The sequence below is a fragment of the Gracilinanus agilis genome, chromosome 4 (genome assembly GCF_016433145.1).
Source record: "Gracilinanus agilis isolate LMUSP501 chromosome 4, AgileGrace, whole genome shotgun sequence".
In the NCBI taxonomy this organism is placed as follows: Eukaryota; Metazoa; Chordata; class Mammalia; order Didelphimorphia; family Didelphidae; genus Gracilinanus; species Gracilinanus agilis.
The window spans coordinates 286385486-286398968 of record NC_058133.1 but is presented as its reverse complement, the minus strand read 5'-3'; the positions used below and the strand labels follow the sequence as shown (position 1 = coordinate 286398968).

Sequence of the window (13483 nt, the reverse complement as noted above, 5' to 3'; positions counted from 1 at the left end):
GGCTGGGTGCAAAGGAAGAAGAGAGCACCTGAAAACCACCGTAGAGACTGACGGAAACATTCTCTTCAGACCTCCGTACTATTATTTCCACTTAAAAGAAGTGGAGCTACGATCCTTGTTTCTGGCTCCTATATGAAGATCTGCTCTTAGTTTCCGAGATTAAATGTCTTTGATTCAATGTCTTTGAATCAAACACTAGGAAAATGCAGTGATTTTTCTATCCACCCTTCCTGTCTTGAAAAAGTCTTCACTCTTTTTCCTAAAATATATTCTTATAGGAAAAGAAAGAAAATTGTTCCAAAATTCCTAGGAGAGGAGCTTGTTCTCTGAGTCTTCACTCTCCTCTCCCACCCAACTCTCTCATTATAGGGGGGGAAAGTGCATTTTTGTGCTGTTAATTTTTTAAAATGACACCAGGAAGAGTCAAAATGAAAAGAGATTAAGCTCATTCTTTAGCATCTTCTTTCTAATTATCCTTGGATTTGAGCATTGTTATTAAGTGAACCAGTCTTCCAGTTTTAAAATGTTAATATTCTTTTTTTTTAAACCCTTGTACTTCGGTGTATTGTCTCATAGGTGGAAGATTGGTAAGGGTGTGTTAATATTCTTTTTTAAAAAACATAAATAAAATATTTGTCTCTCTCCCTCTCTTTTCCTTTCCTACCTTTTCTTCCTCTCTTCTCTCTCATTCTTGTCTCTTCTTTTTCCTTCCCCTCAGCTTCCCTCTCTTCTCTTTGTTATCTTCTTTCCCTTTTTCTCCCCCCATTTTCTTCCTTTCCTATTTTCTCCTTTTCTTTCCTCTCCTCTCTTCTCTACACGATAATAGCAATACCTAACAATTACATAGTGCTTTAAAGTTTTAAATCCATTTACAAGCACTACACTATCATGCACATACATAGAAACACAGCCTAAGTGCATGTCTGCAGGAAAGGTATTATATGCATACATCACATTCATCTTCATTCTCTTTCAAGATCACATGTATATGCAGAGATATGAACACAACTAATTACAAGACTTCTCCTTTTAAGTTTAACGTGTTTTGGGGAAGGATAATATTTCTATGTAACTTTCCCAGCCACCATCTAAGAACAGGAAGATTGTCTCAAGCATTTTCTCCAAATTGCTGGAGTACAATTTTGGAACTTTCATCTATCCTTTCAAATAAACAAAATTGCATTTGTATATGTGAAGAGTGCATATTTCTACTGGAAATGTGCCTTCTTGAACAACCTGAATTTTATTTTAAAAATGCTGATAACTGATAAGCATGTTGCTAGGCTTGTAAAAGTCAACATTTCACATAATCTCAGTAATATATGTTTACTTATTCCCCAACCAGGATGCGGTGACAACTTCAAGTTGCATACTATTAATTTAATTCAATTTAGTTCAGGAAGTATTTATTAACTATCTATTATGTGCCAGGCACTGTGCTAGGACCTAGAGATGAAAAACAAAATTATTTTCAGCCCAATAGGAGCTTACATTCTACTACATTGTAGGCTAGTACTTCTTGATCAGGCTGTATGGGCCATATATTTGTGTTAAGATTACACTTGTATACACACATATATCGCCTGAGGATTTACTTTGTATTCAGGATTAGCATCAACTTGAGCTTCTTTTCTTTTATTTTTTTTAATGTCTCAGCATCTTTAAAGGGAATTCCTGTTGCTTTGATACTTGGCACTCTTACAGTCTTTGGGGATCTCTCCTACCCCCACTGAAGATTTGGCAACTTGTAGAGTTTGCAGCAACATGGAGAATTTGAAATCTCCCCTTCCAGCGATTTTTAGGGCACTAGAGAAAATAGCTTGTTGGTTTGCTTTAAAAATACCTGTCTTAAGATTTCTTAATATATGGAACACCTGGAGTGAGAAGAATCCTTACTAAAATGAAGTCTGAAGTAGTGTTTTGCAAACCAATGCTTATATACCTAACACAATTCACAAAGTCTGACTGATCAGAAATATATATAGCTTGATGAAAATAGTTATATTCTATGTATTACAATAATTTTCCTAAAACCATAAGACTAGAATTATGAATTCATTAATATAGATATTCCAATATGAGGAAATTCCCTCTACCACTGCAGGTTCAAATTTTTGTCTTTACAACTCATAGTCTTAGAGTCCTGAGGCATTAAGTGAATTGCCCAGGATCTCACAGTCAGTACTTCAGAAGTGGAATCTGAATCCATGTTTTTCTGACTTCGGTCCAGTCCTGTATGTACACTGCATCTTCTCAAAGACCACATATAGACATATAATGACTCCAATTGCATACTCGAATATACAACTGCAAACACTTAATATAGTGACCATGGGCATGAATAGGAAGGGGGATCATAGATTTACTGAGGAAAGGGAACTTAGAGACCACACATTTCTTTCTTTTCTTTTCCTGAAACTCTTACATTTTGTCTTAGAATCAATAGTATTGTTCCCAAAACAGAAGAGCAGAAAGTAATAGGCAGTTAAGGATAAATGACTGCCTAGGGTCACACAGCCAGGAAATGTCTGAGGTCAGATTTGGAACCAGGACCATCCATCTTCAAGCCAGGATCTCTATCCACTGAGCCACCTAGCTACTCCAGAGGAACCATATATTTCAACTGTCCCATGTGACACTACAGTAGAAGAGGTATAGTTCACAAGAAAAGTCACTTGGCCTTGTAATTAGATATTTTTCTTCTGGCTCTGTTGCTTTTTAGTCAAGTACATAATTTATACTCTCAGAGACTCAGTTTCCTCATCTATAAAGCTGAAATAATAGTATTTGCACTACTACTACATAGCCAAGAATTTGTTTCAAGGAAAGCATTGTTAATTATAAAGTGATGTGCAAATATGAGCTATTATATCTTTATAATAACTACTCACATTTATTCAGTGCTTTACTATTTGTAAAATGTTTTACCTGCAATCCTGTGAGATAGTGTATTATGTCTATGCATAAGTAATGGAAATGGGTTGACTTCATACTGAAAAAGAAATCAAAATTAATCTCTTCCTACTCTCTCCTTTTCCAGAAGAGAAAACTGGCCCAAGAAATATTAAGCTAGCTGCTAGCCTAGTGTCTCACAAATGGTGTCAAAGTTTGGACCCAGAGCATCTCCTGACTGGAAGTCCAATATTCTTTTCTCTGTGTACTTTGTAAGTAAGGATCAGCTCAACTGTTTATCAGATAATCCATGAATAATTAAGACTACATTACAAACTCTCAAGTAAAGCTTTAAGGAAGAGCAAAGCCTTCAAGTCTTGTGGTGAGTCCCACCTGTTACACCCAGTCTCACCTCCCCATGAGTGGTGCGGGTCTATTCTTCTTGGCCCTGCTTGACAATCAGTTGAAATATACACCCTGAAGCCTTTCCAGTAGCTGGAAGATGACCAGTACTAAGGGCCTGCTCTTAGAATAAACTGCAGGAGATATGACAACCGCTGCCGAAAGCCCTACAAGCCCACTTAATACCCTGGAGGATGGAGGAGGCAAAAGCGGAGATGGAGTCTGGTGTCCACAAATGCAGTGACTTTCTTTGAAATGAAAAAGCTAGAAATCTGGGTCTGTAAACAAGTAGTCTGTGGAGGCATACATATAGGGTTGCCCCGTTGAAAAACTGTGCTAGGATGGGAATGAATATACTACCAGATACATTCTGTGCTACGTTCTAGCTGTCGTGCCCTGCCTTTTTCAGTCTCTGCCCTGGCCTCAGCACCAAGGTCTGAAGCTTGGAAAGTTGATCGTGTCCAGTAAATCTCCACCCCCTATCCCCCGCCCCCAACAATTAGGGTTGAGGAAACTACTGGCTTCCCTTTCCTTTCAGGAGTGAGATCTCAGTTTCCCTGAAGCTGCCCCTGAGCTACGTACGTCTCTGTTCTCCCAGCCTCTAAGGAAAACTCCCCCACAAATAGCCCTGCTCTTCGCCCTTTCCAAGACAAGATCAATATTTCCTTCGAAGCTCCAGTGAGCTCGGGTCTCCTTACAGCATTTGCAAGGAAAAAGCGCCCCGCTCCCAACAGTCTGTGCCGTGGTGGCGTCGGTGTTGACATAATTAGAGAAAATCTTGAGAGCAAAATAAATGTTCTGTTCGCCTTACAGCCAAACAGATGTTTACAATTCAAATGAAAGAAATACAAACGGCAGGGATTTTCGCCCCCACCCCCCACCCCTCTTTATCTCCAGTGATCGCTCGTTTTCTCTGACACATTAAAAATGTGTAAGCGATTACTGGAGTTTCCTGTCCCTGTTTGTTATACAGTTGGATTTGCAAGAGGTTCAGCTGTACTGAGCTGGGTCTCCAAATGAGCCTTTTCCCTGTTTCTCGTTCCCTCCAGCCCCTCACTCTCTCCTCTTCTATCACCAACCCTCACTTCTACGCACGCGCGCGCGTGCACACAAACTCACCACCCCACCCCAACCCCCACCTTTGAAATCGCAGTAGTTATTAATTGTAATTAAAGAGTAATGGGGGGGGGGTAGTTGGATTCCAATGGGCCCTTGATAAGGAAACAGCTGTTTTAATTGCGCTACTTTGGGACGGGTGCGCAATTGTAGGTATTACGGGATTAGGGGAGCTCTGCGTTTGCAAGCACGCCGGCTCCTCTTAGTTGGAGGGAAAGGGCAAAGACAGAACAAAAGAAGAGAAGCAGAGATGGAAGGTTGTCTCCAGCTCCACAAGGCGAGGAGCGTAATTGCTATTATTGTGGAAATCTCCCCACTCGATGGAAGCCACCCCAGAATGGACAGCATATAGTCAATGTTGCCATTGGTGTGAGCTAAGGCGTGCACAAAGTTTGGGAGGGGTGTGCTAACACACCTTAATCCACGAAACCCACGCTCTATGCACACCTATGGGTGCGAAGCTTTTGACTGCACAGGGAAATTGAGCGGAAAAGCCAGGCAAGAATTTAGTCATAGAATTTCTGAGCAGAAGAGGAATTTAGGGACATCTAATCCAACCAATTTAAAAGACGGGTGTGAAACCAGGCCCTGAGAGAGAAATGAATGGCCCAACGTTACACAACGAGTTTATTCATCCTAGTGTAAAGAGATAGTAAACAGAATGTATTGGAATCATTGGATCACATATGATTGCTAAACTAGATGCAATTGTCTCCAGTTCCGTTGTTTCCTTTATTCTATTAGGTGGATGGTGGTTATTTGGTTATGTACTGGGAACTTACTGCAGAAATGCTTTTCACGAAGTCATAACTGATTTCTGGAGATACAAATTGCAAAGGAAAAAGGAAGGAAAGCTCTCCTCCTCCTTTTTGCACTCTCCTCCCCACCCTCAGCTACTGGATATGTAAAAGCCTCACCTCTTTCCCCACTCCCTCCCAGCCTGGAGTTGCATAGATTAGAACTCTCCAAGAGCAGAATTCGAGGGGGTTTAGAAAGTGAGCACCTGTGTACCTCTACACACACACACACACACACACACACACACACACACACACACACATACACCCCTACCCCCCATTCCACCAGTCAATGCTCTAAAAAGAGCCAGGGAGGCTAACGGCCTGGCCCATGATGTTATTGGCAGACTTATGGCGACTGATGTTGAACTGCTTTTAAGGAAGGATTTTTTTTAATTAAATAAGATCTGACAATGTTTGTACCAGAGCATTAACCCCTTAGCCTTGGCATGTCAGTCACCTCTAAGCGATTTGACAAACTCAAGAGCTCTTAAAACGTGCAGAGTTCAGATCATATTAATTCCCCAAAAATGTTTTGATTCAAAGTAGTTTGTATTTTATGTTGCCAAGGGCAATCGAGAAAGAGCTATTGCCGGTAGCCAGGGCCCTCTCTTTTCGTGGCCCAGAGGCTATAGCGGTATTTAAGCTTCTGAAATTAGCCTGGGGCAGGAAGGCAGAAGGATCACAAAGCGAAACAAGAGCTCTTTCCCCACCCCCACCTCTGCTCCCCACCCCTCTTTTTTTTGGATTTTGCCAGCTGAGTTTTATAAAGAGATATACAAGCCAAATGTCATCGCATTGCCTTAAAAAATTCAAATGTTTATAGGTAAGACTACATCCCCCACCCCACTATGTCCTCTTCAGTCAGGAACTCCCCAACTAAGGCACGCCCTTACTCTACCATTCAAATGAAAGAGCCCATCATGATCACTACAGTTAGTGTTAGGATTATTATAGTTCCTTTTTTTTTTTTTCCCATTAAATGCGTCTACTGGGGGATGAAAGGTGGGACTTTCTAACAAAGAAGGGAAAGGGAGGAACCGAGAAATACTTGGAGGGGGGAAAAAAAAAGATTGAATTTTTTTTTAATGATTAAAAACACAGACGACTCCTGTAAATAGGAGCTTCGTTTCTTCAAGAGCTGTCTTTTGAAACTGTGAATCTGAATATTCAACTAAGGCAAAGCCCCACTCTGTATGTACAACATTAATATGATCTCTGCAGAGTTTGGTACTCAGAAATATTAACATATCAAAGCAGGCGCCCGAGGCTAGAGAAGCTATCGATACGAGAGCGCCCGGGTAAAGTAAAGATTATTGGTTGTGATGGTTAGAATGGCGGAGCTCCGGGCGAAATCTTGCACACCATTAACTGAAAGTGATAGCACAGGGATAGCTGCATCAGATTCGGTGGCAAATATTTTATCTAGATAGTAATTACCTCGCTACCGCCTCTGTCTCCTTGTACATTCTTTTACTTTCCGACCCTCATTAAAGGCAAACACAAACTAATTGCCCCGTGTATCAGCTAGACCCTGAAATGTCATTCTTTTCCTGGGGAATAGAAAAAGGAGAGAGAAAGAGACAGCCAGTCAGACACAGACAGACACACAGAGACAGAGAGACACAGAAAGCCACAGAGACAGTGAGAAACCCAGAAAGATAGAGAGAGACAGAAGCAGGGAAGGACAGAGATATTCAGAGGTAGAAAACGATAGAGCCAGACAGAAATAAACACACGAAGACAGAAACAGACAGGCACGGAAAGGAAAACTAAGAATAACTGCTGAACCTTGTGAGCAGAGAAATGGCACTTGGAAGTTTTACAGGAACAATAGATCCAGTTAGACTCCAAGAGTCAAATGATATTTGATGTCTTCTGAAAAGAAATATAAGTTTTTTTAAATTATTATTCCTTTAACTTCGTGAGAAAAGCAGAGTGTCAGATGATCTAGGGGGACTTAATGGGCGATGAAGACGAATCAGGAATAAGTTGCGCATTTTTACGCAACCCAAATCTGTCACCCATGGATTGCACGTGGAAAGTAACAAGAATAAATAGGTGATGAAAGGAGTAAGCAATTTAAACATGAATTGTCCCAAAATCTTGGAGTATCTCCCCTACTTTGTAGTTTAGCATCTGCCACCTGATCTATGAGAAGAAAAAAAAAAAGTTAACCTAATGCTGACATGGGGCACTTCTGCAGCGCCTCTATGACAGGAGGAAGGGACTGCTTATTATTAAAACAAAAACAAAAAATAAACAGGAAAATATTTTATTTCCCCCTGCATTTCAGTCTTAAAGCAATGGCTTTAAGAGATGTACTACTTCTACTGTGAAACTACTGGTTGCGACTGAATGAGACAAGAAAAGCTTCTTATTTTTTGAGCTGTATTCTTTTGCAGTCTTTAAATCCTGGAAAACCTTGATCGCTTTTAAGGAAAACACATATGCTTGCATGCGAGCAGCCTGGCTAAATTGGTTATAGCTTTATTAGAAATGCCTTAACCGGAGCTGCAGAGATGGAATAAACTCTCTAGGAGAAAACTGAAAGCTCAGAATCCTTTATCAACTGAGATATGAATCTCAGTCAGTCAGTACAGAACAGCCAACATATTTCCCTCTTCTCTATCTTTGTAAATAACTGAAGTCTTTCCTTAAAGATCAAATTGGGGTTCAAAACCTCAGACTTGGCAACCTTACCAAGTGTAACGAACAATGCCGTATTCTAACGTTAGAGAAACAATTCCGAAACTATAAAAACCATTTTCACTACATACAGCTTTAGGGGCCAATTTTCACCTTCTCGACATCAGGCATCAAATTCGCTAGTAGGAAGATGGCTCTGGATCCCCTAAATCAAAACCTATGGAATCCAGACTAATAGCACAACTTTCTTCTATCTTTTCACCCTTATCCCGGCCAGTATCTTTCCTAATCCTTTCCTCCCCTACTTTTTCTTTCAAGTAACTTTTCCTAGCTATTACGAGTTTATCTCTCTCACCACAACCCCACTTAAAGCATTGTAAAATGATTTTTAGGGAAAAAAAACTGGATAAGGAAACTCAAATATTATATACTAGAAGACAAAAAGTCCTCCAAGGAACAGAGTATGAGCGTCTAATTAGTGGCGCTGTCCTTCAGCACCATCTGCACCCTCCACAAGGCGGTTGGCTCTCTGAACTGCCTGCCTTACCTTTAATGATGCAGTCCCCATTGGTTTCATTCGTAACACGTTACCTGTCACCAATTTCTAGCGCTTTTCCTTAACTTCTATGGATATGTACATATATCTTTAAATTGTCATTATCCCTGAGCCTGTTTCAGGTTTATGCACTCTTACACTGGTAAGGGAGTTTGCCGATCTAACAAATCCGTACTTAAATGCTGACATGCTACCCCTTCCACCTCTCATCCCCACACCTTCTGCTTTGTGACCATGAAATGATTTATATATGTATATGTATATACATACATAATACATACAATATTCATACATATATAAATACAATTCATATACACACATATATGTGTATATATCCTTGGGAACTCCGTTTAAGTATAGCTGAAGCTCTAGTTTCTTACTTGGCATTAGTCTACTTGGGTTATGCTTCCTGTAGTTCAAACACTGAAGTCCCTACTCATTTCTCCCAATTCATTTCCCTTTCACACAAAGTATCCGGTCTTTCAATGAGCATTAAAGGTTTAGTAAATGACTTAAGTACATTTAATGGCACTTGGAGAAATGACTTAGTCTTTCTTAGACATAGCCAGCACATAATAGCGATTCGGTTTACTAAAGAGAGCTGCAACATGAAGCGGAATTAGTCTTGGTGAATAGACTACATCTTATTAATTCTTATGAAGTTGAGATAACAGCTGGTCTCCCTTCCCTGGTCTATGGCTTGGGTTATTCAGCTCATTGGGAGAACAAGCCCAGACCACTAGTATAGTCAGCTATGATCTTTGATTATTGAATCCTATGAGTCTTAAGGAAATCCAGGTTTATATGGTTTCCCTTTGTTATAATGGAGAGATATGAACCCATAACAATGTATGAAAGGCACATTGAATCCTACCCCTCCCTTTCTCTCCCCCTCCATCAACCCATTCCTTTCTTAGCTGGGAAACTCTGGATTCAGATGTTTTCATTAACAGATGGGAACAAGAAAGCTTTATCCGGTACAGTTAACACCACCCCTCCTCCCTTTCTCCCTCCCTTAAAGAAAGAAATGTTCAGGACATTTAGGAAAATAGGAGCGGCTACAATATTGGCGTTTTATTACCCTCCCTTGAAGCTTTCCGGACACCTTTTATACAAGCCCTCAAAGCCTCAACTTAACACCATTGCCTGAAATCTTACAGGCGGTGGCTGGCACATTTGAGACTAAAAGAAAACCGAAATTCTGCTTGGGGAGGTGGTACTCCAGAGGGGCGGAGGGTGTGAGAAGTTTTTTCGCCTTGAACTTCGATTTTTGTCATTGTGACATGCGTTATTGGCAAACCATTAGGACATCATGGTGGGTTTCTCTACCACCCCCTTCTCAGTCTCAGTCTCAGTCTTCACGTTCCTTTTGCAAACTGTATTCTGCCTCTTGGTTTCAGAGAACGAAAAAAGCAGCTGAAATTTATGGGAGTGTACCTACCTCCTGAAAGAGAGGTGAAGGATTTAGTGCAGAATGAGACATAATTTTTTTTGGCAATGGCCAATGTGAAAAAAATTTTAGTTGACTACATGTTAGTAACAGGGGTTTTGTTTTATTTTCTTTCTCAGATTGTGGAGTGTTGGAGATAGAGGAAGAGAAGGAGAATTTTTGCTAGTTGAATAAAATTAGAATTTTAAAAGTACTATTTGGGAGCTTTTAAAATATTCTCTTTTCTGGATGAGGGGCAGCTTCTGGTCTCAAAAACATTTAGAAACTGAGTAAGGTTCTTTTCTTTTAAAAATAATTTAATCTGATATGAAAGAGTCACTTAAAAATAATTAACAGGAGATCATGAGGGAGTGACTTATCCTTACCTCTTCTTATCACTCCACCTTGGCCATTGAGAACAAGCCCACACTGAGCATCCACTGATCCCTTAAAAAAGAGAGAGAGAGAGAGGGGGGAAGAAAGTAAGTAAGAAAGGAAGAAAGAAAGAAAGAAAAAGCAAATACAGAAACAAATATCACAACCGGTTTGTCAGCACCCACCAATCAGCGTTCTTCCTCCTCCTTAAAGGAGGGGAGAACATTTAACAGCAACAGTTAATAGTAGCAGCAAAAGAGTAGCAAAATCACTAGTGTCAGCAAATATGATTTAAAAGAGGCTGGGGAAAAGGAATGACCTGACAGTTCTTTAAATCTCAAGGAATGAATTTTGTGGTTCTTTATAAACTAAGCCTTGTAAAAGCAATGACTTCTTTTATCTCAACACTGAGGACTCCTTTATTTGAATGCCCTTGCTATGCATACATCTCCTCCAAAGACACCAACTAACTTGTGCATTAAGCACCTACTGTATTCAACAAAAAAACAACTCCGGCAATGCCAAGTCCTGATAACACATATTGAGGGACTTAAAGGAAAATATCATGCAGATCATTCAGAACATATTGGTTCTGTCGCCCCAGAGGCAGGAAAGCCCTGAGAGGCAACAGAAGTGTGTCTCTGGAAGAAGGCACAGACACATGCTCCAGAGCTGCCCATTTGTCTGGGATCCTTTCCTGATTGAGAAACCTTTTGCGCTGGGAATGAGGAAAGGGTTTTCCCCCCCTCATTTTAGGTTCAGAATAAAATAAAAACTTTTGCTCAATGGAAATGTGTTAAAAGCTCATTTTCCTTTACAAACAAACGAGGTATTGGACATGAAAGAGGCCTTGAAGGGTGTTAACCTACCCAACAGCCCGTGAAGAGTTAAGTAAATGCGGAGAGAGTCGGTGCATAATAAAAACCCACTTTACAAAACAACCTTTACAGTCCTGGCTCCCTCTTTGCCTTCCCATTTTCACCATATTGAAGCAAGCCTGTAAGACCCCCTTTTCAACCCACTCCGGGGCTCTTTCTTATTTTAAATGTTCTGCCTTAAAGTGATTATCAAATCAATATGAAAAAAAAAACTTGGAGACTGAGCATAAATTAAAGCGGTGATGGGAAAAGGTGTGACAGTTTCCTTTGTTGGCCATAGCAAATCTTTTTAGGGGACTCAAAGATGGAACTGAAGCCCCAAGACTGTTTGCATCTGTTAGGCAGACTTAAACCGCCCTCCAAACTATTGGACTTTCACTTAAAATTCTGTTCAGGGAAAAGTATATTTACATTTGTTGCATTTGAAATGAGGCATATGCTGATGAACGTTTTAAAAAGGAAGAATTAAAAAGAGAGAGAGAGAGAGACTGGGTCTCCCCCCTCCCTTTCTCTTTTTAAAAGTAGCTATGACTCTTTCTCTCTCTCTTTCCATTCTGTCAACAAAGTCCAAGAGGGTGGAAGGAAGGAGACAGATTGCACAAACGTGCTTCCATGGGAACAGGGAAATATAGGTTATGCTTCTTTTAGTATCTCTGTTCTTGCCCCAGTTGGAGGAGAAATGAGTGAAGGGAGATTAACGGTATAAAAAAGGGGTGGGGAAGAGGACATGCCCAAGTGTACGAAATGTACAAGGTAAGAGGGGATAGAATCTCTCCAACAGAGCCTTTAAGATGTTTATTTTCTTAGAAGAAACGAATCTGGATCCTTCAGCTTTACAAACTACCCCCCCCCCAGTAAAACATGTTGTTTGGTCGGATGACATTGCATAAATGACCAGTTGAATGGCACTAAGTCGAAAATTGGATAAACTACGGTGTCCTTTTGCACAGGATTCGCTCTTTGTCTGGTGCTTGCAAATGTTCTAATCCCCTCTTTTGAAAAATGCCAGGCTTTGTGCCTCGCACAGAAAAAAAATTTGTACAGATACAAAAAAATCAGCAGCAGACGTGGTTATAAAAAGGAGTAAATAGGTTTTAGTTGAGCTAAGCATTGAATGGCAGATTTTTTTTCTCCCTGAGACATAAGGGGATCCTTGTGGAAAATGTAAAAAACGCCCTGAGCGTATAAAATTATTTAGTGAATTTAAATGTAGAAAGTCAAGGTTTATGAAGCTAAATCTTTTCTCCTCGGTGCCTATCCTAGGGCTAACATTCTTTTGTTATGACGGCAAGGGCTTTTTCTTTAATTTTAAAATATTCCCTTGCTCGGAGGTAAATGAGGGGGAAAGCTTTTCAGTGCGTAACAAGGGATCTCCTACGTCTCCAAAATTCTGCTCTTACAATCTCTCGGCCCACAGAGTGGATATGGAAACCTTGGATAGCTTTGTGGGGACGAAAGAAACAAATCGGTTGTTTAAAAAGAGAAAGAGAGAAAGTAGTTGCATCCTCCAAAGGATGTGGAAACCAAATGTTTCCTTTTGTTGGGTGGTTTGTGGTCATGTATTATATATAAATATATATAGATAGATAGATAGATGACATATGTTCAAATGCATATACATTATAATACACGCTAGATGAGTATGTGAAGAAAAGAAAGAGAAGAGATGGTCTAGTAAAATGATGCACATTAATTTTTTGCTTAAATAGAGATATTGGTATATCTGGATTGAAAATTCACATCTATCTAGAAAAAAAATTAAATCAATTATTATTTACCTAGTCCAACTAGGCAGCCTTTTTCCAGGTGTCTGGATGAAAAGAATAGTTGGAAGCTACACCAACTCATGATACTTTTACAAGAACTAGTGTGATACTTTTCAAAAGTTTTGTATTTTAAAGTATCCTTTGTGAAATTTGAGTTTTCAGAGTCTTTGACTAAAGTTTCCAAAAAGCTTAGCATTAAAATTAAATATATACTATTTTCTGACCTATGTTTTTCAGAGAGCACTTGAATCTACAAATAAATCTTGAGGTTTTTACAGTCACGTTATAGAGATACAAATACAGAGGTGTACACACAGAGAAAGGCATTGGAGCATGGATGGGTATTGCTTAATTTAGTTTTACTTTAGATATTGTTGGAGGAAGGCAAAGGAGACTTTTGATCTACCCTATCCCTACTTTGAAGTAAATGCAGATTCACAAATGCACCCTATTCTTCATACTGAAACTAGAGTTAACTTGACACAAATCCAGTGTGAAATGTCTTGGTCCAAAGAGGAGGTCCTAGAAGAGCTCACTTCTTTTAGAACTGTTTGGATAAAAAGTTTCCATAAGTTTATTTGTGTGTGTGTGTGTGTGTGTGTGTGTGTGTGTGTGTGTGTGTG

The 13483-nt window shown here is 39.8% G+C and overlaps 1 protein-coding gene across 1 annotated transcript in view; it reads right to left on the bottom strand.

Annotated features, from left to right (window-relative positions):
- TFAP2D (transcription factor AP-2 delta) overlaps nucleotides 1-13483 on the bottom strand; it is a 75470-nt gene that overhangs the window by 59855 nt on the left and 2132 nt on the right. The window contains exon 3 of the mRNA XM_044674734.1: nucleotides 10228-10288. Within this exon, the coding sequence (XP_044530669.1) occupies nucleotides 10228-10288 (61 nt within the window). The remainder of the gene's footprint in view (nucleotides 1-10227; nucleotides 10289-13483) is intronic.